Source organism: Balaenoptera physalus (genome assembly GCF_965194825.1).
Source record: "Balaenoptera physalus genome assembly, chromosome: 16".
NCBI classification, from domain to species: Eukaryota; Metazoa; Chordata; class Mammalia; order Artiodactyla; family Balaenopteridae; genus Balaenoptera; species Balaenoptera physalus.
The window spans coordinates 76,323,261-76,346,139 of NC_138898.1; the positions used below are offsets into that span (position 1 = coordinate 76,323,261).

At 54.2% G+C, this 22,879-nt stretch overlaps 3 protein-coding genes and 1 long non-coding RNA gene across 12 annotated transcripts; 3 read left to right on the forward strand and 1 right to left on the reverse strand.

Annotated features, from left to right (window-relative positions):
• Positions 1–2,829: 2,829 nt before the first annotated feature.
• On the reverse strand, positions 2,830–4,445 carry LOC309645014. Its single transcript, XR_014254702.1, has 2 exons — positions 3,874–4,445; positions 2,830–3,302 (listed from the first exon to the last, which is right to left on the reverse strand). It is a non-coding gene; the product is annotated as an uncharacterized lncRNA (long non-coding RNA).
• A 146-nt stretch (positions 4,446–4,591) lies between these two features.
• On the forward strand, positions 4,592–11,222 carry MAPK3 (mitogen-activated protein kinase 3). Of its 2 annotated transcripts, none has more exons than XM_082430527.1 (9): positions 4,592–4,770; positions 5,832–6,014; positions 7,843–8,032; positions 8,229–8,345; positions 8,645–8,759; positions 9,146–9,277; positions 9,438–9,547; positions 9,644–9,798; positions 10,630–11,222. In XM_082430527.1, exons 1-8 carry the CDS (start codon positions 4,598–4,600, stop codon positions 9,764–9,766), a joined length of 1,143 nt encoding a protein of 380 aa, XP_082286653.1. In that variant the 5' UTR covers positions 4,592–4,597; the 3' UTR covers positions 9,767–9,798; positions 10,630–11,222. The 2 variants fall into 2 exon arrangements, with proteins under 2 accessions (XP_082286653.1, XP_082286654.1); XM_082430528.1 differs by having other exon boundaries at positions 10,507–10,640.
• A 392-nt stretch (positions 11,223–11,614) lies between these two features.
• Positions 11,615–17,479, forward strand: GDPD3 (glycerophosphodiester phosphodiesterase domain containing 3). Of its 6 annotated transcripts, none has more exons than XM_082430538.1 (10): positions 11,619–12,035; positions 12,302–12,344; positions 12,576–12,711; positions 12,804–12,849; positions 13,009–13,127; positions 13,207–13,296; positions 13,617–13,750; positions 15,304–15,403; positions 15,504–15,555; positions 17,285–17,479. In XM_082430538.1, the coding sequence occupies exons 1-10, from the start codon at positions 11,897–11,899 to the stop codon at positions 17,302–17,304; spliced, it is 879 nt and encodes a 292-aa protein (XP_082286664.1). In that variant the 5' UTR covers positions 11,619–11,896; the 3' UTR covers positions 17,305–17,479. The 6 variants fall into 6 exon arrangements, with proteins under 6 accessions (XP_082286661.1, XP_082286664.1, XP_082286663.1 ...); XM_082430537.1 differs by having other exon boundaries at positions 11,620–12,035; positions 12,289–12,344; positions 15,344–15,403; XM_082430536.1 differs by having other exon boundaries at positions 11,621–12,035; positions 15,344–15,403.
• A 1,264-nt stretch (positions 17,480–18,743) lies between these two features.
• On the forward strand, positions 18,744–22,478 carry YPEL3 (yippee like 3). 3 transcript variants are annotated; one of them, XM_082430551.1, is made up of 6 exons: positions 18,776–18,912; positions 19,582–19,764; positions 19,870–19,913; positions 20,125–20,233; positions 20,566–20,648; positions 21,981–22,478. In XM_082430551.1, the coding sequence occupies exons 2-5, from the start codon at positions 19,648–19,650 to the stop codon at positions 20,620–20,622; spliced, it is 327 nt and encodes a 108-aa protein (XP_082286677.1). In that variant the 5' UTR covers positions 18,776–18,912; positions 19,582–19,647; the 3' UTR covers positions 20,623–20,648; positions 21,981–22,478. The 3 variants fall into 3 exon arrangements, with proteins under 3 accessions (XP_082286679.1, XP_082286677.1, XP_082286678.1); XM_082430552.1 differs by having other exon boundaries at positions 20,594–20,648; XM_082430553.1 differs by lacking the exon at positions 20,566–20,648 and having other exon boundaries at positions 18,744–18,912.
• Positions 22,479–22,879: the final 401 nt, after the last annotated feature.

A 22,879-nucleotide genomic window follows, 5' to 3' on the forward strand; every position in this document is an offset into this window, starting at 1 on the left:
AAAGAATAAAAACATGAAATTAGGGTTTTTAAAATTATTTATTTATTTATTTGGCTGCGCCGGGTCTTAGTTGTGGCATGTGGGATCTGGTTCCCTGACCAGGAATGGAACCTTGGCCCGCTGCATTGGGAGCGTGGAGTCTTAGCCACTGGACCACCAGGGAAGTCCCTGAAATTAGGGTTTGATCAATGGTAGAAGAGATGGCTTTGGGAAATATTGTGATAATAAAATGACAAGGAGTTGGCTAGACGTGGAGAGAAATGGAAAATGAGAAAATAACAGGGTTCAACTCTGAGAGAATGGTGGTTGTCCTGAAACAGAGTCTGTAAGAGAAGCAGGTTTGGGAGTAAAAAGGATGACTTTCATTGGACATCCTGAATTTTCTATTCAGCTTGTCTCCAGGTGAATATGTCCATCAAACACTGAAATTTTGGAACTGGAACTTGGATGAAAGGCAGTGGCTAAGGAGAGATTTAACATAAAGGAAAAACTTGACATCACAGGAGTATGATATGACTAAGAGAGAGACATCAAGAAAGAAGGCTGGTGAGGACAGCCCAGGCAAGGAGCCCAGCGGGGGCAGGCAGAGCTGACCACAAAGATTTCAGAGAGGGGATCAGCTGAAGAATGCTTATACCAGGGGAGAGATGTTTAGACCCAGCTAATCTCTCATATATGAAGAAGTGTCACAAAAAAATTATAATGAGGGTTTTTTTGGATTTAAAAAAGAGATCAGTATTTAAATCTTAATAAATTATTCATTGTGTTCTGACCCCTATTCCTGTACATTTGCTCCTTTCTCGGTTTGTGCTGGTGAGCTGAGTTAGCTGAAATGGGATTGTTCATTTGTGTTCTTCCAATGTTACTGGCTTGTATTACCCTGAGCAAATTACCAACTGGCCTCTCTTGTGACCTTGACATCACAAAGAGATAAGAGCTGGTTTAAGACTTAGTCTGGGTTGGGACTTCCCTGGCAGACCAGTGGTTAAGGTTCCATGCTTCTACTGCAGGGGGCCAGGGTTCGATCCCTGGTAGGGAAAGTAAGATTCTACATGCTGTGTGGTGTGGTCAAAAAAAAAAAAAAAAAAGGACTTAAAAAGACTTAGTCTGGGTAGATCCAGAGGCTGTGGAGGTACTGCACTACCTGACAGAGGAAATGATTCTAAAGTTCCTTCCAACTCCGTAGTTCAGTGAGCTGCTGCTTATTTTTTTTCTGTTAAATGTTTATAGTATCTACTTCATATGGCTGCTATGAGGATGACAGGAGATAAAGTACATAAAAGTGCCTGGCACAGGGAATTCCCTGGCCATTCAGCGGGTAGGACTTGGTGCTCTCACTGCCAGGAACCCGGGTTTGATCCATGGTCGGGGAACTAAGATCATGCAAGCCGTGCAGCAAGCCAAAAAATAAAAATAAAAACAAAAACAAAAAAAGAAAAAAAAAGTGGCGTACTGAAGTCTCCAACTATTAAAAAAATAAGTGTCTGGCACAGAACAGATGTTCAGTCTGTATTAGTTGAATATGAATTTATGAAATAGACTAAGAAATCCCAATCCAATCTCCAAGGAAGAAGGAAGTACCAACCCCAGCCACTAGAGGGGACTCTCAGTCACACGCCTTTAAATGAGGCTCAGATACAGCTGAGGTGGCAGGCACCCCTCCGGATACACCAGCCTTTCCCATGCCGGGAAACTCACTCCTACTCAGGAAACCTGGCTCCACGCTCAACTCCATGGTGTTTTCTCTGAGTCACTATATTCTCCCATAGTTGCAAAATGATCTGGCAAAAGTCCCTGAAAGGCTTTTACTGCTTACTGAGTAATATCCAAACTCCTTGCCGGAATTGGAGTCCTTCCTCAACCTGGCCCCAACCTACCTCTCCAGCCTAAACTCCCCTTAACCCTTTATACTGCAGCCACGCGGGACAAATCATGCTCCTGCCTCTATGCGGTGGTTCATGCTGCTCCTTCTTCTTGATGGCTTTCCTCCATACTGTCCTTCTGAAACCCTACTTCTTTTTCAGAGATGCAGATGCTACCTCCCCCATTATTCCCTCCTCACTTCTCTAGAGTGATCTCACATCCATATATCACATATATTACATCCATCTATCGTATTAAATTGATTTCTGTATGTGCATCTTTTCTCTTTTTTTAATTAATTAATTAATTTTATTTATTTATTTTTTGGCTGCATTGGGTCTTTGTTGCTGCGCATGGGTTTTCTCTAGTTGCCACGGGGCTCCTCTTTGTTGCGGTGCACAGGCTTCTCATTGCAGTGGCTTCTCTTGTTGTGGAGCACGGGCTCTAGGCATGCTGGCTACAGTAGTTGTGGCACTCAGGCTCAGTAGTTGCAGCTCGAGGGCCCTAGAGCACAGGCTCAGTAGTTTTGGTGCATGGGCTTAGTTGCTCCATGGCATGTGGGATCTTCCTGGAGGACCAGGGCTCGAACCCATGTCCCCTGCATTGGCAGGCGGATTCTTTTTTTTTTTTTCTTAACATCTTTATTGGAGTATAATTGCTTTTGGCAGGCGGATTCTTAACCACTGTGCCACTAGGGAAGTCCTATCATTTCTTTTTAAGATTAGAAACTCGATGAGTAGAGAGGCCAGTGTGTAATCTGTCCAGGATAACATAGCAAGTGGCAAAAATGGGATTCTAATCCAGGCAATCTGACACCACAGAGCTCTTGCTCTTAACCACTAATTCACACTATACAGTAATCTTTTATCAGCCCTAGTGCCTAGCTCAGAGCTTTGCACACAGTACCATTCAATAGCTTATCAAATGAATAACTAAAAAAAAACAAAAGGATCTAATTAGCACCTCTTGTTTTTAAAATTAATTATTTATTTATTTTTGGCTGTGTTGGGTCTTCGTTACTGCACGCAGGCTTTCTCTTCTCTCCGTGCGGCGAGCGGGGGCTACTCTTCGTTGCGGTGCGCGGGCGTCTCATTGCAGTGGTTCTCCTGTTGCGGATCACGTGCTCTAGGCGTGCAGGCTTCAGTAGCTGTGGCGCATGGACTTAGTTGCTCCGCGGCATGTGGGATCTTCCCAGACCAGGGCTCGAACCAGTGTCCCCTGCATTGGCAGGCGAATTCTTAACCACTGCGCCACCAGGGAAGTCCTAATTAGCACCTCTTGAACCTTCGCTGACTTGTGGGTTATTGGGAACCAGCAACTTGGTCTCAGTCTGAATTAGAGCCTCACCATAGATCTAATTATGAGCAATTTCAGAATCATAATTACAGTTCCAGTTTGTCTCTTGATCTTTAATGCATACAAGGACCTACTCCCAGCTTCTAAGGAAGACAAAAACAAGATTACTTAAGCCTAGGAGGTGTGTTTCTGTGAAGGTCCCAGCTCACATTTTCACTGTGAAGTGAAGGAGATGCACTGGATGGTCTCTGAGGGCCCTCTCTTCAGTTTTAACAGACTATGATTCCGGGAGACAGAATGAAATTAAAAAGAGCCTCTACTTATGTGTCAGAAGATACCATGCTGAGTCTCAGCTCCCCAACTCTCAGGTTTCCCATTCTGTAAAAGTCGATTCATCCATTCAAATATTTTTGAGGGTATGAGTTTGAGTGTAGGGGTGAGGGGTGGGGGATACAGCGATGAACAAGACAGACATAGCTCCTGCTCATCCAGCTCAGAAAAGCAGATGACATCTGCATTGTGGGGTTGTCCTAATTTAGAAACTGAAGTGGACCAAGTATTGTGTAAACTATAAAGTCTAGTACAGAATCAAAAGATGATGATCTTGACAGGATTGCCAAACCCAACTACAACAAAAACGTTAGCTATCTTGCTGTTTTTGAGAAAAGCCTAATAGTATATTTTCACCGAACCCAGTCAATGCAGCTCTCTCACCTCTCCCCTGCTCTCCATGCAAGGATAGGCTGGGAGTATCTGTCCTCAGGATACAGGCACAGCCTGGTTGCTGAGGCCAGGTCCCTAGCCCACTCCGATAGGCCTCCATCTGAAAGCCATTACGGTGGGAGTCTGGAAGCCTGGGTTTTCCAGCTCTCAAGTCACCTTGTCCAGCTCAGGTTTCAGTTTCCTCATCTGTGAAAAGCACGCCACATCTGTGAGGCATCCATCTCCCACGGCCACTGTGAAATACGCATTGGATCACTTAGCATCGGGCCTGGCTCCGGGAGGCTTAACTCCAGAGGGATGGTGAGGGTTCCCTAAAGGTTCCATCTCGAGGCCCGGGCCACTCTTCCGGCTGAGTGGGGCTGGCGGGGGCAGCGGGACCACGTGGCCCGGTCTTGGTCCCCGGTCCAGCACTCATTTGCTGGGTAGCTCTGGGTGAGGTCACCGGGCGGCCCTACTGGTCTGCATTCGAGGGGAGGGTCTGGACAGTCTCAAGATGGTCCTGGGGAGCTTCTAGGTTGACTGGAGTAGACAGAGCCGACAGGTGCCAAGGACCAGGCTCCTTAAGCTGGGCGCGGGGTGGGGGTCACGTGACGGGGGCGGGCGGGGGCGGGGCCTGGCGCGCCAGGCTCCGCGGGTGACAGGGCGGGCGGGAAGGGGCGGGGCCTCGGGCGGGGCCGCCGGGGGGAGGCGGGCGGGCGGGAGGGGAGGAGTGGAGATGGCGGCGGCGGCGGCGGCTCAGGGGGGCGGGGGCGGGGAGCCCCGGGGAACTGATGGGGTCGGCCCGGGGGTCCCGGGGGAAGTAGAGATAGTAAAGGGGCAGCCGTTCGACGTGGGTCCGCGCTACACGCAGCTGCAGTACATCGGCGAGGGCGCGTATGGCATGGTCAGGTGAGGGGCGTTCTGGGGGAGGGGGCGTCTTTGGGGAGGGGGCTCCGAGGGAGGGGGCAGGGAGGGTTGCTGAGAGCTCTCTGGGCCTTGGGGACTCTGAGCATCCGGAAGAAGCTGAGGCTTCAGGAGGCTGGGGAGCGTCCCAGGGAGAGGGCCTTTGAGCGCTTTCTGGGGGAGGGGGCGCTGCGTAAAATCTAAGGAGAGGGGGCTTGGGAGTTTTGAACCCACCATTCTGTAATAAAGGGAGGGGCATCTGAGTATATGTGGGGGAGCTCTGGGGACCTTGGGGACCCTATAGACACGGGGTGAGGAGAAGAGAATAAGTCTTCTGGGGGAGGTAATATCTTTAGTGAAGCAGGAGTGAAGGACCCTTCACTGGGGAGAGGATGCCTTGGAATCCCCCCTCAATGAGGCTTGCCAAGGAATTTGGGAGAAAAGAGCAGAGCTCAGGGCTAGACAGGGTGGGGTGGGGCTTTGGGCCTGGGGCCAGGGACCCAGTGAGCAATGAGGGGTCCAGGAATGCCTTCCTGCAACTTTTAGGAGGGGTCTGTGAGTTCGCCCAGCCCCACTGGGTGCTCTGGGCCTTTGTTCATCTGGGAATAACTCTGCTGCCCAGGAACCTCCCCCTGACACCCGCCCCTGCCCTGCCTATCCCTTCTCTCCAGTCCCTCCTATGATTCCCTCCTTCTCACTGTATTTGCCTCACTGTACGTCCTCCACACCTCCCACCCCATGGACCTGCCTTGGGTTGAGGGAGCCCATCCTGGGAAGGGGAGGATGAGGGGTCAGGGCAACTAGAATGGAAAGGGTTGAGGAGAGGGGAAGTCAGTGATCGGTCAGTCTCTTCCTCTGTTTGTGAAGTCACTGAAGGGCTGCCTGGCTGGTCCCCAGCTTTCTCCCTGGAGATCCCAGGCCTTCACAGCAGGAAGGAACCAGCATTGTTTATGACTGGCCAGAGTCTCTCCTGCTCCCTCCCCTCCCTGCTAAGACCTGGGTGGGGCCACCAGGCCTGGACTCCCCCTTTTGTAAGGCCACGCCAACAACATCTGTGGCCCTCTCAGCTCAGCTTACGACCACGTGCGCAAGACTCGAGTGGCCATCAAGAAAATCAGCCCCTTTGAGCATCAGACCTACTGCCAGCGTACGTTGCGAGAGATCCAGATCTTGCTGCGCTTCCGCCATGAGAACGTCATCGGCATCCGAGACATTCTGCGGGCACCCACCCTGGAAGCCATGAGGGATGTGTATCCTTCACCTTGGCCAGATGGCTGGCCAGGCACAGCCTCAGAGCTGGGCTGGGAGAATGTTGGCTTATTTTCTGTTTCCTTCTTCCCTACCACCCTCCAAAACAAACCCAGTAAAAGAAACTTTCCAGCAGTAAAGAGGCCACAGAGTGTAAGAGGACGACGGGGAGGCCTCAGATGAATCCTGGCCTGCTGCAGCCAGGCAGTATGGCCCTGGGCAAGTCTGTTCTCTGAGTTCTGCCTCAGTAGGGGGCTGGGCAAGATGGTCTCTATGGGAGCTTTGTCTTCTGACATCTGCAATTCTGTGATGAGATCCAGCCTCTGCCCACAGTCAGTTTTTTTGTTTAACAGACGGTGATTCTTTTTCCTCTGGGTCCTCAGACTGGAAGGAAGGCAGGAAGGAAGAAAACTGCCCTTTTTGGAAGGGCTACTATGAGTTTGGGGCAGTGCAAGCCGAGTGCTTTGACATTTCTTATTCTAACTCCCAACTGCCCTATGAGATGAGTCTCATCCACTCCATTTCAAAGATGAGGCAACTGAGACTCAGAAAGCCTCAATAAAATCAAGTGCTTCTGTTGCTACCTCCTCCTCTCCCCCAAATGAGAACCTGTCTTCTCTCTGGGACTTCCCGCTCAGAGCCCCACCCCAATCCCCTGTGGACTTGCACCTTGCCCCAGGAGGGACAGCCTTGCCTTTGTTGCCCTCCCCCCATATTGCTTTCCTAGTTTGTTGTCCACTTCCTGCCTGGCTCTGTGAGCAGCTTATAACACCATCACCTCTCCCCTGCCCCACCCACCCCAGCCAGTCCCAGTCCTCCACCCAAGAGTGAGGATTAGTACTGCACCGTCTGCAGCTTCCACCACAAACCGTGGGCAGGAAATCTCCACACTCACCCCCAGCTTGCCGTGTGACCTTAACCAGGTCACTGCATCGTGCTGGGCCTCCTCATCTTTAAAACAGCAGGGTTGGTCCAGGTGTTCTCAGAAGGCCCTTTGGAGGCTGATTCTGAAAGACAGCCCTAATTTAGTCTTCCAGAAACAAACCACATGACATTTATTTGTTTATTTATGTGTAGTCTTTTTATCTTAGAATATAAAAGGACATTTACTCCTCTGTCTTTGGATGTATGGCCAAGCACCCTGAGTAGGAGCGTGCAGTGGGGAGTTTCTCCTCATCGTCTTGCACAAACCATTCCCATAACGCAGGCATTTATTTTTAAGCAAACATTTATTGCATGCCAGATGGTGTTCATACATTATCTCATTTAACCTTCTCAAGAGCCATGCGGCTCAGGCTTTTATAACAGCAGTACTAGTTCATGTTTGCCGAGCACTTACAACATGCCAGGCACTGGGCTGGCTGCTCTACGTGGGTCATCTCTCAGCTAATCTTCACAACCACTTTCTAAAGAACAATTTTTTTCCCTTACTTTACAGATGAGGAAATAGAGGCGCAGACAGGTTGAGGCCATAAAGCCAGTGAGCAGGGCAGTGGGGATTCAGACACTGGCAGGTGAACTCCAGAGTTACTGCTCTTAAATGGGACGTTCTCCTGCTTCCCACAGTTTATTAGCCCTGTTCTCCCAGTAGGGAAACTGAGGCCACAGAACTGAAGTGCTTTGGTCAGGGTCACTGGCTGAGATCCAGCAGAGGCCTTGAGCCCAACTGCTAAGTATGGGCCTTGCCCAGCTCATGATATGAGTTGGCAGATCTGTTGAGTCCCAGGGGCATCAGCTGGAGGGATATGAAGCCTGTTCACCAAAGGCTGTTCTTCTTAACCGAGTGCCTCTCGTTGTCCCCATCTGGGGGGTCTCTGGCACCAACCTCAGCTACATTGTGCAAGACCTGATGGAGACAGACCTGTACAAGTTGCTTAAAAGCCAGCAGCTGAGCAACGACCACATCTGCTACTTCCTCTACCAAATCCTGCGGGGCCTCAAGTATATCCACTCCGCCAATGTGCTCCACCGGGATTTAAAGCCCTCCAACCTGCTCATCAACACCACCTGCGACCTTAAGGTCAGAGGGTTGAGGGCCGGTCTCCTCCTACCCCTGGGGTCTCAGGCTTGCAGGTGCCCAGTACCACCACCCCCCCACCCATAGGTAGGAGAGTATCGCAAGCAAAGGGAATAGCATGGGCAGAGACGCGGTGATATGATTACTTGGGCCCAGGAGGCCTTGAGCACCGAGCTCAGTAGCCTGGGTTGCGTTCTAGATCTGTGATTTTGGTCTTGCCCGGATCGCCGATCCTGAGCACGACCACACTGGCTTTCTGACGGAATACGTGGCCACACGCTGGTACCGGGCCCCAGAGATCATGCTTAACTCCAAGGTAGGGGGGCCACCCACCCCTGAAGGGAAGGGGCTGTGTCCCAGAAAGCCCTGGAGCCGCCTCTAAGCCAGGCACTGATCCCCGTGATGCAGGAAGTCTACCCCCAGGCCTTGTCACATTATTCTGGTCCTTGGGCTCTGGAAAGAAACTGTGGCTTAGCTCCTCTGGGCCTCTGCCCTCTGCCTCCCTGGCTGGCGTTGAACCTAGGTTGGGGGTTGTGGGTAGGCCCAAACATCAGGGTTGGCTCAACAACAGGTTGAGGCTGGCCCAGGAGCCCACCACTTTCTCCTCCTCCCCAGGGCTACACCAAGTCCATCGACATCTGGTCTGTGGGCTGCATTCTGGCTGAGATGCTCTCCAACCGGCCCATCTTCCCGGGCAAGCACTACCTGGACCAGCTCAACCACATTCTGGGTGAGGGGGGACTGGCCAGCTGAGTGGGAGGGAGATTTCACTTATTGGAGGTGAGATTTCTTTAGGGTCAGGGTCAGTGAGTCTGTGGGAGTCAGGTCAGGGGGACGACCGTGTGTGGGGCCTCTACAGCATTTCACAGTAGTTCACTGAGGTATAGATACTGTCCCCATTTGATAGATGGGAACAGTAAGGCTACATACACCCCACGCTTAGGAAGTGCTAGGGCCGGGATTTGAACCTAGGGCTGCCCGAATCCAGACCCCTTGCTCTTCACCACCATAGTACTGGCTGGTGGCCTGGAGCAGGTTGGTGGAGGCTCTTGTTCCTGGCGCCTTCTGTTCCCAGAAGGGAGAGATTGCTCACCAAGTCACCTGCTTTACCTACAGGTATCCTGGGCTCCCCCTCCCAGGAGGACCTGAATTGTATCATCAACATGAAGGCCCGAAACTACCTACAGTCTCTACCCTCCAAGACCAAGGTGGCCTGGGCCAAGCTTTTTCCCAAGTCGGACCCCAAAGGTGAGAGAAACTTGGGAGCTGGTGTGTGATAAAAACCGGGTGTAGAAGAAGGTACATGAGCCCAGTAGCTACCTGGGCCTCTGGACACAGAGAAGAAAAGCAATGCTTCTGGGAGCTCCTCTGACCATCCCTTTGACCCCTGACACCTGCGCTTCCCTAGCTCTTGACCTGCTGGACCGGATGTTGACCTTTAACCCCAACAAACGGATCACAGTGGAAGAAGCACTGGCTCACCCCTACCTGGAGCAGTACTACGACCCAACAGATGAGGTGGGCCAGCCACCAGCAGCAGGGCTGGCGGGTAGGTGGACGGGTGGGCATCCCTCAGTCCCTGTCCTGAGCCTCCCCACTTCTTTGCCACCCCAGCCAGTGGCCGAGGAACCTTTCACCTTCGACATGGAGCTGGATGATCTACCCAAGGAGCGGCTGAAGGAGCTCATCTTCCAGGAGACAGCCCGCTTCCAGCCTGGGGTGCTGGAGGCCCCCTAACCTGGACAGATGCCTCTGCTCCCTGGGGCCTGGTGAGTGCCCCCCACCACCCATGCACAGATTCACCCTGAGACCAGGGTGCCCAGCATGCCTCCACGCAGTCACAAGCTCACTCACGTCCATGAGCCACGTGTACGGTGGCAACAGAAGGGCCAGAGCCTGCCTCAGCCACAGACCTGTGGTCGCCCAGCCCCACATGTCTCCCACCTGTCAACACCCTGCACACTCCAGCCCCAGGTCACTGAGGGCCCCCTCTCACCCATCTGAGGAACGGAGCCAGGCTTTGGCTCCCCCAGGATGGGCAGAGAGGCAGGTGGGGCAGTAATTGCCTTGGGAGGAGCCGGCAGCACCCGGCCTGACCCGCATGCCAGGCTTTTTCACATCTGGTGTCCAGGTCAGCAGTTCCCATACCTTTGGGGGACCCGGCTGGGGCTACCGCCACCCACACTGCTCTCCGTCCCTCCTCTAGTTTCCTCTCTGTCTCTGGCCAGCTGTGGCCTGATAGCAGCAAGGCAGACACACCTGGGTTCAAAGCCAGGCTCTGATACTCAATAAGGGCTGTGTGATATTGTGCAAGACACCTCACCTTTCTGCAGCTCAGTTTCCTGGACACAGTCCTGATAATGAGAGCAAACACCTCCCGAGCACCAAGCATTGTTGTAAGAGATTTGCATGTATTAACTCACTTAGTCCTTATAGCAGTACCTTGAAATGGGTACTAATGTCGTCCGCATTCACAGATAAGGAAACCCAGCCGCATCCCACTCAGCTGTGAGGACGAAATGAGGGAAGTGGAGGTCGGGGCTCTGGCAGGTCCGCTCAAGGGTGCTAATGGTTCCTTTCCTGCCTGCCTTTTTGTTTAGGCCCTGCCTCCTGCCTGCCCCTCCCCTGCCGGACTGTTAGAAAATGGACTCTGTGCCCAGCCCAGACCCCGACAGCCCAGGTCGAGGCAGAGGGCGGGCCTGGCCACCTCCCTTCGCTTTGCTCAGGCATCCTGCTTCAGGCAGGCCAACGCGCCCTCCCCCCTCACCTGAGGACCTGAGGGGCTCAGGTGGCCCCAAAGCAAATTCCCCTCTGCTGCTCTGCCACCGTCTGCCCGGCTCTCCCAGTCTCTGGTAGTTCTGGAATTCAAGGGCTCTGGCTGCCCCGGGACCTACTGAGGGGCAGTGGGGGAGGGACACGGAGGACACTGAGTGGGGACTCAGGGCCAGCCCTGCCCCACTCAGCTCATTAAAACCCCACCCCATTTTCCCTGAAGGAACATTCCTAAGGCTCAAGGACTAGTGTCCCTGAGGAGCAGACCTAAACCCTCCCCCACAAAGCTGCCACATCTAACGTCCCCGCTGCTTCTGTGTGTGGGTGAACAGAAGTGGAGGCGGGGGCACGTGGAGAGCCCAGTGCCCCTGCCCACCCCGTGCCTGTATCTAATATATAAATATAGAGGTGTGTCTATGGATGGCCCTGGCTCTGTCTGTGTTCGCCGATGCCCTGACCGTAACCCTTGCTGCTTTGAGGACTGATTCTCCAGCCCTGCTGCTTCCCACCTGTGGCTTTACCTGGAGCGGTGGCCTTTGGCTCCCCCGCTGGCCAGGGTTGAGGATGGGAGTGTAAGGAGTTCAGACTCCTAGACAGAGTGGGGTCAATTTCCCCCTTAGTCACTGTCCTGTCCCCGCTCTAATGGCTTCCTGTCTTAACTGGCTGGGGGTGATTCTGGAGTGACTCGGGGACACACTGTACACCCCCGGCTTCTCTGGAAATGGCAAGGGGTGGCATGTTATGTACCCTGGGCGCACATACCAGTGGGAAGGGGGAGTGTTGTAGCAGACCTGGTGGGGGGCGGGGGGGACTTGATTCCCCAGTGTGGCCACAGAGAGAGGGATTCTGGGGTGTGTGGAGGGCCTGGGGGTACGCGGGCCAGAGCTGCCTGGCCTCTACTCCTGCCTCTACCCCAACCCCAGCTGAGCCCTGCAGTCTGGCCTCAGGCCAGAAGCAGGCTCAGCAGGTCCCAAGGGGTGTGGTGGCAGCCGGTGGTGGAGCCAGCCTACATCGGCCAGGCAGTCAGCGAGGCTACACAGTCCATCGGGAATGGCTCAGCTTGCGGCAGCCAGAGCCTGAAGAAGCAGCGCGGCCATGAGCCCTCTGCTGTACTACGCCCTTCCCGCCCTGAGCAGCTATGTCATGCTCTCCATCTTCTTCCTGCGCCGGCCTCGCCTGCTGCATACGCCATGGGTTTCAGCCTTCTGTCCCCGCCTGGGGGCCCACCGGGGAGGTGAGCTGGGCTGAGGTAGACAGGGGGTGGGGGCTCCTGAGGATGGAGTGAGGATAGCAAGGCAGGTGCCAGGGTGGACAGCAGAGAGGGGTAGGTCCAAAGGGCAGGATGTTAAAGGAGGGCAGAGTTCGAGGTGGGCGGAGAGCCAGGTGGCAGGGCAGGATGTGGAACAGGGAAGGAGAGGCTGCTCAACCTGGCCTGCCTGGGGGTGATGAGGCAGGGGGCGTGGCCAGGCCGCAGGAACCCACCCTAGCTGCCCCACACAGGATCTGGAGAACGCCTGGAGAACACCATGGAGGCCATGGAGAAGTGAGTCCACCTGCCTGGCCAAGCTGCCGGGTAAGGTTGTGCCAGCTGTACAAGGCATGACGCTAAGGGGTGCCGTTCACTTCCTGCTCTGGGTGACTGGAGCCCCCTGGAGTTGTGCGGTGCACAGCCTGCACATCCGACCAGAACTGCCCCATGTTCCCCTAAACGTCCCCACCGCCCTGCTATCTGGCGCATCCCCCATCCCTCGGCCACTCATCTTCACTCCCATAGCGCCATGGCCCAGAAAGCCGACCTCCTGGAGCTCGACTGCCAGCTGACTCGGGATGGCGTGGTGGTGGTGTCACACGACAAGAACCTGTACCGCCAGTCAGGCGTGAATAGGGATGTGGGCAGCCTGGACTTTGAGGTGGGCCTTGCCCCAGCACCCCAACCGTGCCCAGAGAACCACCGTGCCTCCACACGTGGCTCCTGGTGACATGCTCCCTGCTCTCCCTGTAGGAGCTGCCCCTCTACAAGGAAGAGCTGGAGGTTTACTTCTCGCCGGGTGAGAGTGTGGGCTGTCAGCGCTGGGCTGAGCCAGCTGGAGTGGGGTCACGGCCTCCTGCCCTCTTTTCTCCTCTGGGACCCACGCCCTCCCCCCGGGCTTGCACCCCCCCCCAACCCCAGCAATCCTTCTCTGATCCTTCTTCCCACAACCCCTCAGGCCACTTTGCACACGGGTCAGACAGGCACATGATGCGTCTGGAGGACGTGTTCCGGAGGTTCCCGTGGACGCCCATGAGCTTGGAAGTCAAAGAGCAAAATGAAGAGCTCATTCGCAAGGTGGTGCTGCGGGCAGGGCTGGGCGAGGGACCAGGGCTGGATGGAGGCCTGACTCCCCATCACCTCCTCCTCCTCCCAGATAGCGGGCCTGGTGAGGCACTATGAACGCGATGAAATCACCATCTGGGCCTCGGAGAAGAGCTCAGTCATGAAGAAGTGCAAGGCCGCTGTGAGTCCCTTATCCCTCCCTGCGCCCACTGCCCCTCCCAAACGGGCTTAGGCCAGAGGGGTCTGGGGGTTCTGCAGGAGCCCTGAGCAGGGTCTCCCGGGGTGGGATTTGGAGAGCAGGGGAGGTGGGGAAGGTGTGTGAGCAAAGGCATGCCAGAGGGACAGGGAGCGGGCTCTAGGCTTGGAATGCTGGGCCAAGATGTGGCTTTGATCCTGCAGGTGGTAGGGTTTCCTGAATGTTGAAAACTGTGCAGCCCAAGCCTCCTCTCTGCTTCCGCAGGAGCAGACTGATCCCCTTTCTCACTTCCCCTTGGCTTCCAGAACCCCGAGATGCCCACCGCCTTCACAATAAGCCGAGGATTCTGGGTGCTGCTGCTCTATTACCTGGGGCTGCTGCCCTTCATCTCGATCCCTGAGAGGTTCCTCATCTCTTTCCTGCCCACCATCATCAACAGGTACCTACAGGGTCCCCATCTCCCTTCCTCATTCTCCCCCAGGCTTCTGTCCTCAGAAAAACACCCCCCTCCTCCCTCCACCGGAAACTAACACAACATTGTTAACCAATTATGTTGCAATATAAAATTAAGAGTTTTTAAAACATTTTAAAAGAAAACCAAAACCCTCCTGCCCACTTCAGACCCCATTGTGCAGGGTCCCGTGTGGAGCAGGAGATCCAGTGTCCCCAGCTCCCTGGCTACCCTCAAGGATAATCTCCCATCCGGGGTCCTTTGAAGACAGTGGTCTCACCAAGCATTCATGAATACTAAGGGGGACACGAACCCCCTGACATCCTATGCAAATGTGCGTTGATGTGGATGGAGTTTTAGGATAAGGGTTCATTTGTTCATCCAGTCATCCAACAAAGAGTTATTGAATGCCTACTCTGTTTCAGGTGCACTTACACTAGTAAATAAGACCAATGTGGGTGGGGAGAGGCCCTCCATGAGCTTACAGTCTGGGTGGGAAGACAAATATTTATTAATTACAGCATCACCCTGATTCTCAAACAGAAAGGCAAGCATTTTCCTGCTTTGGGACAAGGATTAACAAAATAACAGCTGGGCAAAGTATCAGGAATTTGGATACTTCACCAGCTCTCAGGCCGGGACCCTCCCTTTGCCTTCTGAGACCTCCTCTGTGGCGCCCCCAGTGCTTTCTGCTCCCCTCTGTCATCCTGAGGGAAGCTCCCAGCCAACCCCCATCATCCCTTGCCACAAAGAGATCATTATACTACAAACTTGGTGTACCTAACTTTTTATACAGGGTTTGCAAGGTGTTTTCACATCCTTTAGTTTATCTGAGCCTTACCTTGCAGCACCCTCAGGAGATAACAGGAATCATGACCCCCATGGAGAATCTGAGGCTCAGAGAGGTTCTGTAATTTGCCCAAGGTCACACAACAGAGCCTGCCCTGGGACACTGTGAAAGCCTCTAAGGTCACCCTGGGGACTTCGCTGGAGGTCCAGTGGTTAGGACTCGACGCTTCCACTGCAGGGGGCACGGGTTCAATCCCTGGTCAAGGAACTAAGATGCCGCATGCCGCACAGCACAGCCAAACAAAACCAAAAACGACAATAACAACAACAACAACAAATTCATCATTAAAAAAAAAAAAGTCAACCTGGAGTGGAACAATTAGGGGCAAGTAGCCGACCGATTAAAAGTGCTGTCTGGTCTCAGGAAGTTGGTCAGGCCTAACCAGGAGGACCTCCAACTGCGTATCCAGTTTGGGAATCAAGCTGGGTCCTGGCCCTGGCCCCACCATGGATTTACTGTGTGACCTCGGGCAAGTCACTTTAGTTCTCCAAGACTCAGCTTCTTCTTCTGTAAAACGGTGAGGGGAGGGGCACACCCTCAAAGCATGGAGTCAAGGATACCGGAGTAGGAAGTCACTGAGCAATGGGTGACTTGTTCCTCTGGGCAGCCGCAAAGGTTCTTCTAGAGGGAGTGGGGTTATACTGGTTGGGGGGGCAGTCACTACCACCCCCACCCCACCCCTGTGACACAGAGAGACCCAAGGGGCTGACCACGACACCACCTCTCCACAGGACCTACTTCCCATTTTCCTGCTCTGGGCTGAATCAGCTGGCGGCTGTGGTTTCCAAATGGTGAGGTGGGCGAGAAGGCTGGGTGGAGGGATCCCACAGAGACCCACCCTTCTCCTTAGTCCCCTCTCATCACAGCCTTTGCTACCCCGCCCCCCACCAGGCTTATCATGAGGAAAAGTCTGATCCAACACCTGGAGCAGCGAGGGGTGCAGGTGAGCAAGTGGGTTGTTCACAGCGTGGGCCCAGCACGGCATTCCAGTCACAGCTCTTTTATTAACTGGCTGGGTCACTTGGGCAGATCACCTTCTGAGTCTCGGTTTCTTCATCTGTAAAATGGGGATAATGATATATTTAACTCTTCTGGATATGTAGCCGATACTTAGTAAGGGCTTGATAAAGGCTAGCCGTTACGATGATGATGATGTATTGAACTGTCCTGATCCCTGATGAGGGGGGCTGGGAAGAGACCAGAGAAGGGGAAGACCAGCCCATGCCACACCCCTCTTCCAACCCGCCAAGCATCAGCTCTGACCAGGTCACTTAATTAGCAAACCTTTGCTGGGAACTGACTGTGTTGAGAACACAGTTCCAGGCACTGTGGTCCCGGGGAAGGAGCAGGGAGCTTACCATCAGGGGCAGAGGAGGAGGAAAAGCAGGCATCACAGGGGCAGCCAGTGGACAGAAAGGAAGAAGAGTGCTGTGGTCTGTGGGGTCAGAGAAGACCTTCTAGAAGCAGTGAGGGGGCTGGCAGGGAGGGGAAAGGGAGAGCATCTCAGCAGGAGGCTCAGCATGTGGGAAGGCCATGAGAAGCAAGAGGCCAGCAGAGGAACTGAGAGGGGTCCCACCAGGCTGCAGTCTGGAGGAAGTGGCACCAGGGGAGCTGGAGAAGGCAGGAGAGGCTGCGGCAGGCAGCCTGTGAACCTCAGTAAGGAACCTGGACTTCAGCCCAAAGGGGAGGGAAGCTTTTGAGGGCCTTAAGCAGGGGAGAGACCTGATTCAATTAAGCCTTGTCGAGTGAGGGTCACTCTGGCCACCACGTGGAGAAGGGATTGTGGGGGCCAGTGTGGAAGCAGAGTCTCACTAGGCGCCTGATGCTGCCACTGACAGGACTGGGGCTTAGGTGGCAGCAGCGGGGATGGATGGAAGGGTTAAGTCACAGACAGGCCGGACTCAGCCACTGATTGGATGTTGGGGTGAGCAAGGCATGGGGATGACATAGCTCTTTCAGGTCAGGCCTCCTGCTCCACGGTCTTCACCATAACTCTGGGAGGTTAGACCATCACTGTCATTTGTGAAATTAAGAAACTGAGAGGTCCATCCAGTGACTTAGCCCAGGGTACAAATACCGGCTCCACCTACTGCAGTGCCCACAGGAGAGGACTCAGAAGGCAGGGAAGATGTAGAGCAGCAGGATATGGGCAGGCTGGGAGGCAGGCTGGGAAACATTCCACTACCAGCTGTCCCAGGGGGAAAGAAACCCCTTGATTTGAATATTAGGTAATTCCCCTGCTGTATATACTCCCACCTTGGCCAATTTCAGGCTACCAACATGAATTCACAGAACAGAGTTGGGAAGAGATGTGTGGTGTGGTAGCACACCATTATATACTATTTCCATCTTATACATTCGATAGATGTAGATAAGCTCCAGAACAGGGGTAACAGTAAAATGTGGTAAAATAATTAGGAAGTGATGAGTTTTGAGTATTTATTACCTTTGTTTTTAATATAATTTATTGAATTGTATGTTTATATAATGTAATACTTAATAATGGCTGTATTTAATAACCAGTTTGCAAAATTCCTGAAAATGTGACAGTCAGCTCCAGCATAGCACTGCTGGGAGGTCTCCACAGAGGAGGAGAGCTCCCAGCGTCTGGATAAAAGGGGAAGCACTAGGTAAAGTTGTTGGGAAACTACAAGCCCCTGCTTCCCCACTAGGTGGTATTTTGGTGCCTTAACGAAGAGTCAGATTTTGAAGTGGCCTTCCGCCTGGGGGCCACTGGCGTCATAACTGACTACCCGACAGCCCTGAGGCGCTACCTGGACCACCATGGACCACCTGCCCTGGCCTCCTAACCCAGAGGTGCTCACCCTCTCCTCTATTTCTCTTCCCCAATAAATGTATTCTCTTCAGTCATGTCTTTGTGCTTGGGGAGTGGGGGAAGTGTGAGGGGTTATATCCTAGAAGACTGCAAAGATGGCAGCTTGTGGCAGAAGAGGCCAGCTGAGGGCCAGAGTCTGAGGCCCTAACCACCCTGACCCACTGGTTCTACCACATTCCAGACCCAGAGTAATGCCACACCCTGTGCCAACCTGGCCTCCACTCTCCTCAGGAATGTCCCTTGCAAGGCCCCCTGCCCCTTCAGAGCCACAGACAATGGTTCCATTCTCCTGAGGACATTAAGAGCCCCAAGCACACAGCAAGAGACTTGCCTTGCCCCTGGGAGCCACATCACCTGGCTTCAGAGGATGGGCATGGCTGGCCCATCTGCTACCTCAGCCATTCCAACCTTCCATTACCAGGTCTCCCACTCCAGAAGCTTCTCGAATTCCTCAGCCCTCGTTAGCCCTACTACCTTATTCATTTAATGAATCACATATTTCACAAAGAAGTTATTAACTATAGGCCAGGCTGGGTACTGGGGCCAGTGCAGGGAACAAGACAAGCCTAGCATGGCAGGCACATGTTTAAATGGACATTTTCATTTTCAACCCAGTTCAGAGGTGAGAGAGGGAAAGACACGTAACCCAGCCTGGATGGGCAGGACATCAGAGGAGACTGCCGGGAGGAGGTGATGCACAACAGTAGGAATCGGTTTGTTCTGAGGCTCTGGCTCCCAGGGTTCTAACACGGATGGATACCTTTAGCTCTTCCCATCCAAGAGCCTGGCCCTGATGCTGTGGCAAGAACCACGGAATCGGGCCAAAGTGAGAATCTCAGCTTTACCTCTTATCAGCTGGATAAGCTTTGGAGAGCTGCTAGACCTCTGTGGACCTCAGTTTCCCGGTAAAATGGGAACAATAGCAGAAGCTGCCTCCTAGGATTGCTGTGGGGATTAAGGGAGTGGGGCACGGGCGGTGGGTAAACGCAGATAATTATGACTATTATTTCCCGGGGGCGGGCGTCCAGACATCATCTCCTTCTTCACCCTACGTCAGGTCAGGTACCTCAGATCCTCGTCCCTTCGAGGACCGCGGGAGGAGAAGGGGGCTACCAGGCCCCGGCCGTGGGGCCGGCCGGCTGGGTTTCAGGCCGCAGCCGCATTTCCGGGCCAGCCTGATCCAGGAGCAGGGGGGAAGGGCAGCCCAGGCCTGCGCTGGCCGCTGTGTGACGCGCCCCCTCATTTGCATACTTCACGCCGATTGGCCACAGCGGCCGCCGGGACCAGAGGCTGTCCCCCTCCCCCTCCCGCCGCAGCGGCGGCAGCAGCTGGTCTCGGTGTAAACAAGTCGCGGAGGCTGCGAACCCGGGCCGCGGGGGGGGGGGGGACGGCGCCCACCAGGAGCGCCCCCCACTCGCAGGCCAGGCCACCCCGGCGGACCGGACCCCCGCGCGCCCAGGCGAGGTGAGGCCCGCAAAGTCAGGGTTGCGCGTCGCCCCGCGCCCCCGCGGCGAGCACTGCCCCCTTCCCCTCGGCGCCCGCCCCTCGTCCCCGCGCCCCAGGTGAGCCCCAGGGTCTCAGGTAAGGCTCCGCGATGCAGGTAAGATCCCCTCGGCATAGACAAGGCCTCAGCGCCCCCAGGTAAGAGCCCGTCCCCTCCTAGGTGATCCTCCACCTTCACTGAGGCCTCCTGCCTTCTCCAGGAGGGTGAGGCATCCTCTCCGCAGGTGAACTTCCTGTGCCTCAAGTGAAGTCATCCCCACCTCCGGCAGTTCAGCTGAGGTCCTAAGGACCATACAATTCCTAACCCCCTCCATGTGCCCCCTAAACGGAGAACTGACAGCTCATCCACTCTAGAGCCCCTTCCTCCAGCTTCAGTTGCCAGGTCAGCGGGGGTGAGGCTGAAAGCAGGTGGGTGACTCATCTTGGGCTCCTCATAGCCTCAGTTTCCCCATTGATGCAACTTGAGGACTCCTCAGTGAGTCAAAATTCAGATAGCTCTGGCCCCTGGAGAGGCTGCTGGCTCTGGGGAGAGGAGACAGCAGCCAAGTGTGACAGAGAGAGTCCCCGCGGCCCAGGGCATGCCTGCATGTGTGTGGCCCTGGTCCTGACAGCCCACTCCCTCCGCTGCAGGCACTGGGCTCCCTCTGCTCCCCGTGGGCCGCTCCCCGCGTGGGGCCACTGCCCCCGGCCCCCGCCATGGTGCGGATTTCAAAGCCCAAGACGTTTCAGGCCTACTTGGATGATTGTCACCGGAGGTATAGCTGTGCCCACTGCCGTGCTCACCTGGCCAACCACGACGACCTCATCTCCAAGGTAACCAGGTCACAGCTGGGGCTGGACTGGGAGGCTAGAGGGGCTGCCTGGCAGCTCCCCACCAACAGCCCTGACATCCCCTCCTTTTTCCCTCCCACCCTTTAGTCCTTCCAGGGTAGTCAGGGGCGTGCCTACCTCTTCAACTCTGTGTGAGTATTCAATCTCCCTTTCTTTCCCTGACCTCTGTTGTGACTTGTGACCCCTGGCATCATACTGAGACTCTCAGAGTCCCCTGGTTTGGGCAGGAAGCTTTGATCGCTTTTCTTTTGGATGCTAAGGACCGACACAGTAGGATACAAGCTAGAGGTGGGCTTTGTGATGGTGGGGACCCTCCCTGGGACTGCCCCCATGTCCCCACAGGGTGAACGTGGGCTGCGGGCCAGCCGAGGAGCGGGTGCTGCTGACAGGCCTCCATGCTGTTGCTGACATCCACTGCGAAAACTGCAAGACCACTTTGGGCTGGAAATATGTGAGTCAGTAACCTCTGACCCCAGGCTAGCCTTTGACCTGACCTCATATCACCTCCTCCTCAGAGCAGTCATCTGGTAATCTTTCAGGGTGTATAGGCCCAGTTCACCCAAGTCAAACTGTCTTTTCATCCCCTGACCATGTTCTCTCACATCCTGCAAGGGCTTTTAGAATTTTTCTCTTAACTCATCCTTCTCCTCACAGGCACAAACATTCCCATTTTAGAGATGAGCATATATAATGAGAATTACCATTTATTGAATGCTTATTTGCCAGGCACTGTTATGTGCTTGGCATATCTTATCTCATTCACTCATTACAGCAATCCTGTAGGTAGTCTGTTATTATCTCCACTTTACAGAAGAAGAAAGGAAGGCCCAGAGATGTTAGGTAACTTCCCCAAGGTCACACAGCTGGTAAGTAACAGAATAGGGACCAGAATCCTCGTTTTGTCTTTTTTTTTTTTAACTCCAAACCCTTGACCCCCAGCTTCTGTTGCCATTCAGAGGATCAGAGAAGTTGCCCAAGACCCCACAGCAACATGGAGCTTGGGTCCATGAGCCTCCTTTTCCACTGCCCTCATTGCCACTGCTGTTGTTCAGGGTCTGATTTCACCACCCTGAGCATCATTTCCTTATCTGGCAGTGGAGGATAAAGCCTCCACCTGGCACCCAAAATTGTTACGGGGATCAGATTAGATGCAGCAAAAGAAGATGCTCTTGGGAAACTGCAAGTGACAGGAATCCTCAGGCATCTCTTGGAGCTGTGGTGCCTCTGTGAGGTGGATGCCCCAGGCAGAGACAGAACCCTGACCTGAGTTCACCCCTGGCCCTGCCACAGATTTGCTTTGTGTCCCTGGACAGGTGGTTTGGCCTCTCTGGACCTCTGTAAAATAAAGAAGTAGCCTGATCCAGAGATCAAAAACTCAAGTGCTTGCAGGGCCAAACAGATGCTGTGGAGCTGCAAAAGGGGCAACATAGATCTGGAGAGGGGGTCAGTCTGGCAAACTGGAATGAGCATGGCCTGCCCCGTATTTCACTGTTTGAAAGTTACTTTTATTAAACTCTCTGTTGGCCAAACAAAACACATGTATAGGCCAAAATTAGCCCTCAGGCTACCAGTTTGTAATCCCTAGATCTTTTATTTTTTTATTTATTATTATTATTTTAATTGATTAATTCATTTATTTATTTTTGGCTGCATTGGGTCTTCGTTGCTGCGCACGGGCTTTTCTCTAGTTGCGGCGAGGGGTGTCTATTCTTTGTTGCAGTGCGTGGGCTTCTCATTGCGGTGGCTTCACTTGTTGCGGAGCAAGGGCTCTAGGCTCGCGGGCTCTAGAGCGCAGGCTCAGTAGTTGTGGCACACGGGCTTAGTTGCTCCGCGGCATGTGGGATCTTCCCGGACCAGGGCTCGAACCCGTGTCCCCTGCATTGGCAGGTGGATTCTTAACCACTGTGCCACCAGGGAAGTCCATCCCTGGATCTTTTAGAACCTTCCATATCCTCTGTGTTGGAGCCAACATTAGTACTTAAAAAGTACCTATGATTCAGAGAGTTCTCTCTATCCCCTATTAGTGAGAAACCTGGCCCTGCCATTTACCAGCTCTGTGTCTGTGGGCAGGTGGCTTGGTTTCTCTGGTTGACAACTTCTTCGTATGTAAAATGAGGCCAATCATATCCACTCCCCAGCCCCTATCCCTTTTGGTAAGGCCCTAGCTCCAGGGATGACAGCCTCTCCCCTCCTTTCAGGAACAGGCCTTCGAGAGCAGCCAGAAGTACAAAGAGGGGAAGTACATCATTGAACTCAACCACATGATCAAAGACAATGGCTGGGACTGACCCCTGCTCCTGATGCATGTGGCTCCAGCCCGGCCTGGCCGCCAGGGGGCGCCACTGGCTTCCCTTCACCCGAACGGAGCTCTGGACCATCAGGGCCTCTGCAGAGGAAGGATCCAGCTCCTGTACATATATTTTATTGCATGCACTGTGACCTTGGGGGGAGATCAGAAGGTGGACAAGGTGGACGACACCCCCGCACCTCCCTGCGATCTGGCTGGCTTGGATCTCATTTTTAACCCCTTCCTGCCCCGCCTGCCCTATAGATATGGCCTGTGTGCTTCTCTCTTGGCCCCAGTGCACCATCTGCCCTGTGAAATTCTCCTCCCACCGGGCACCTCTTACCCCACACGTGTCTGCTCCCCTTGTTCTGTAGCGTTTGTACATAATAAAACAATGGAGTGGAGACAGCCCCAGGCTCACGTGGAATCCGGGAAGCGGGGGGGACTCACATGCAGATTCCTGCCTCTATAGACGTGTTCCCTTTTGAGTCCCGGAGACATGGGGTAGGCACGGCGGTCAAAGCTGGGAGCCTTCGCTCCTGGAGCTCAGCTACCTTCTCTAGCACCGGGGGCGGATCTCACTGCCGGTGGAGATTCCCGCGCCCACTCTAGCTCGCTAGGCCTTGACCTCAGCTGATCTGCATCTTCTCAGCCTAAATGTTTTGACGCCGCCTAGGGGCAGCTCTCCTGAGAGGCAACTGCGCCGCGGGTTTCACCGCCCCCCTCGTCCCAACTACAACTTCCAGCGGCCCCAGCGGCACCTGCCTGTCTCCTTCGCGCCAAACCTCGGCCCTGGGCCTGCTGGGAAGT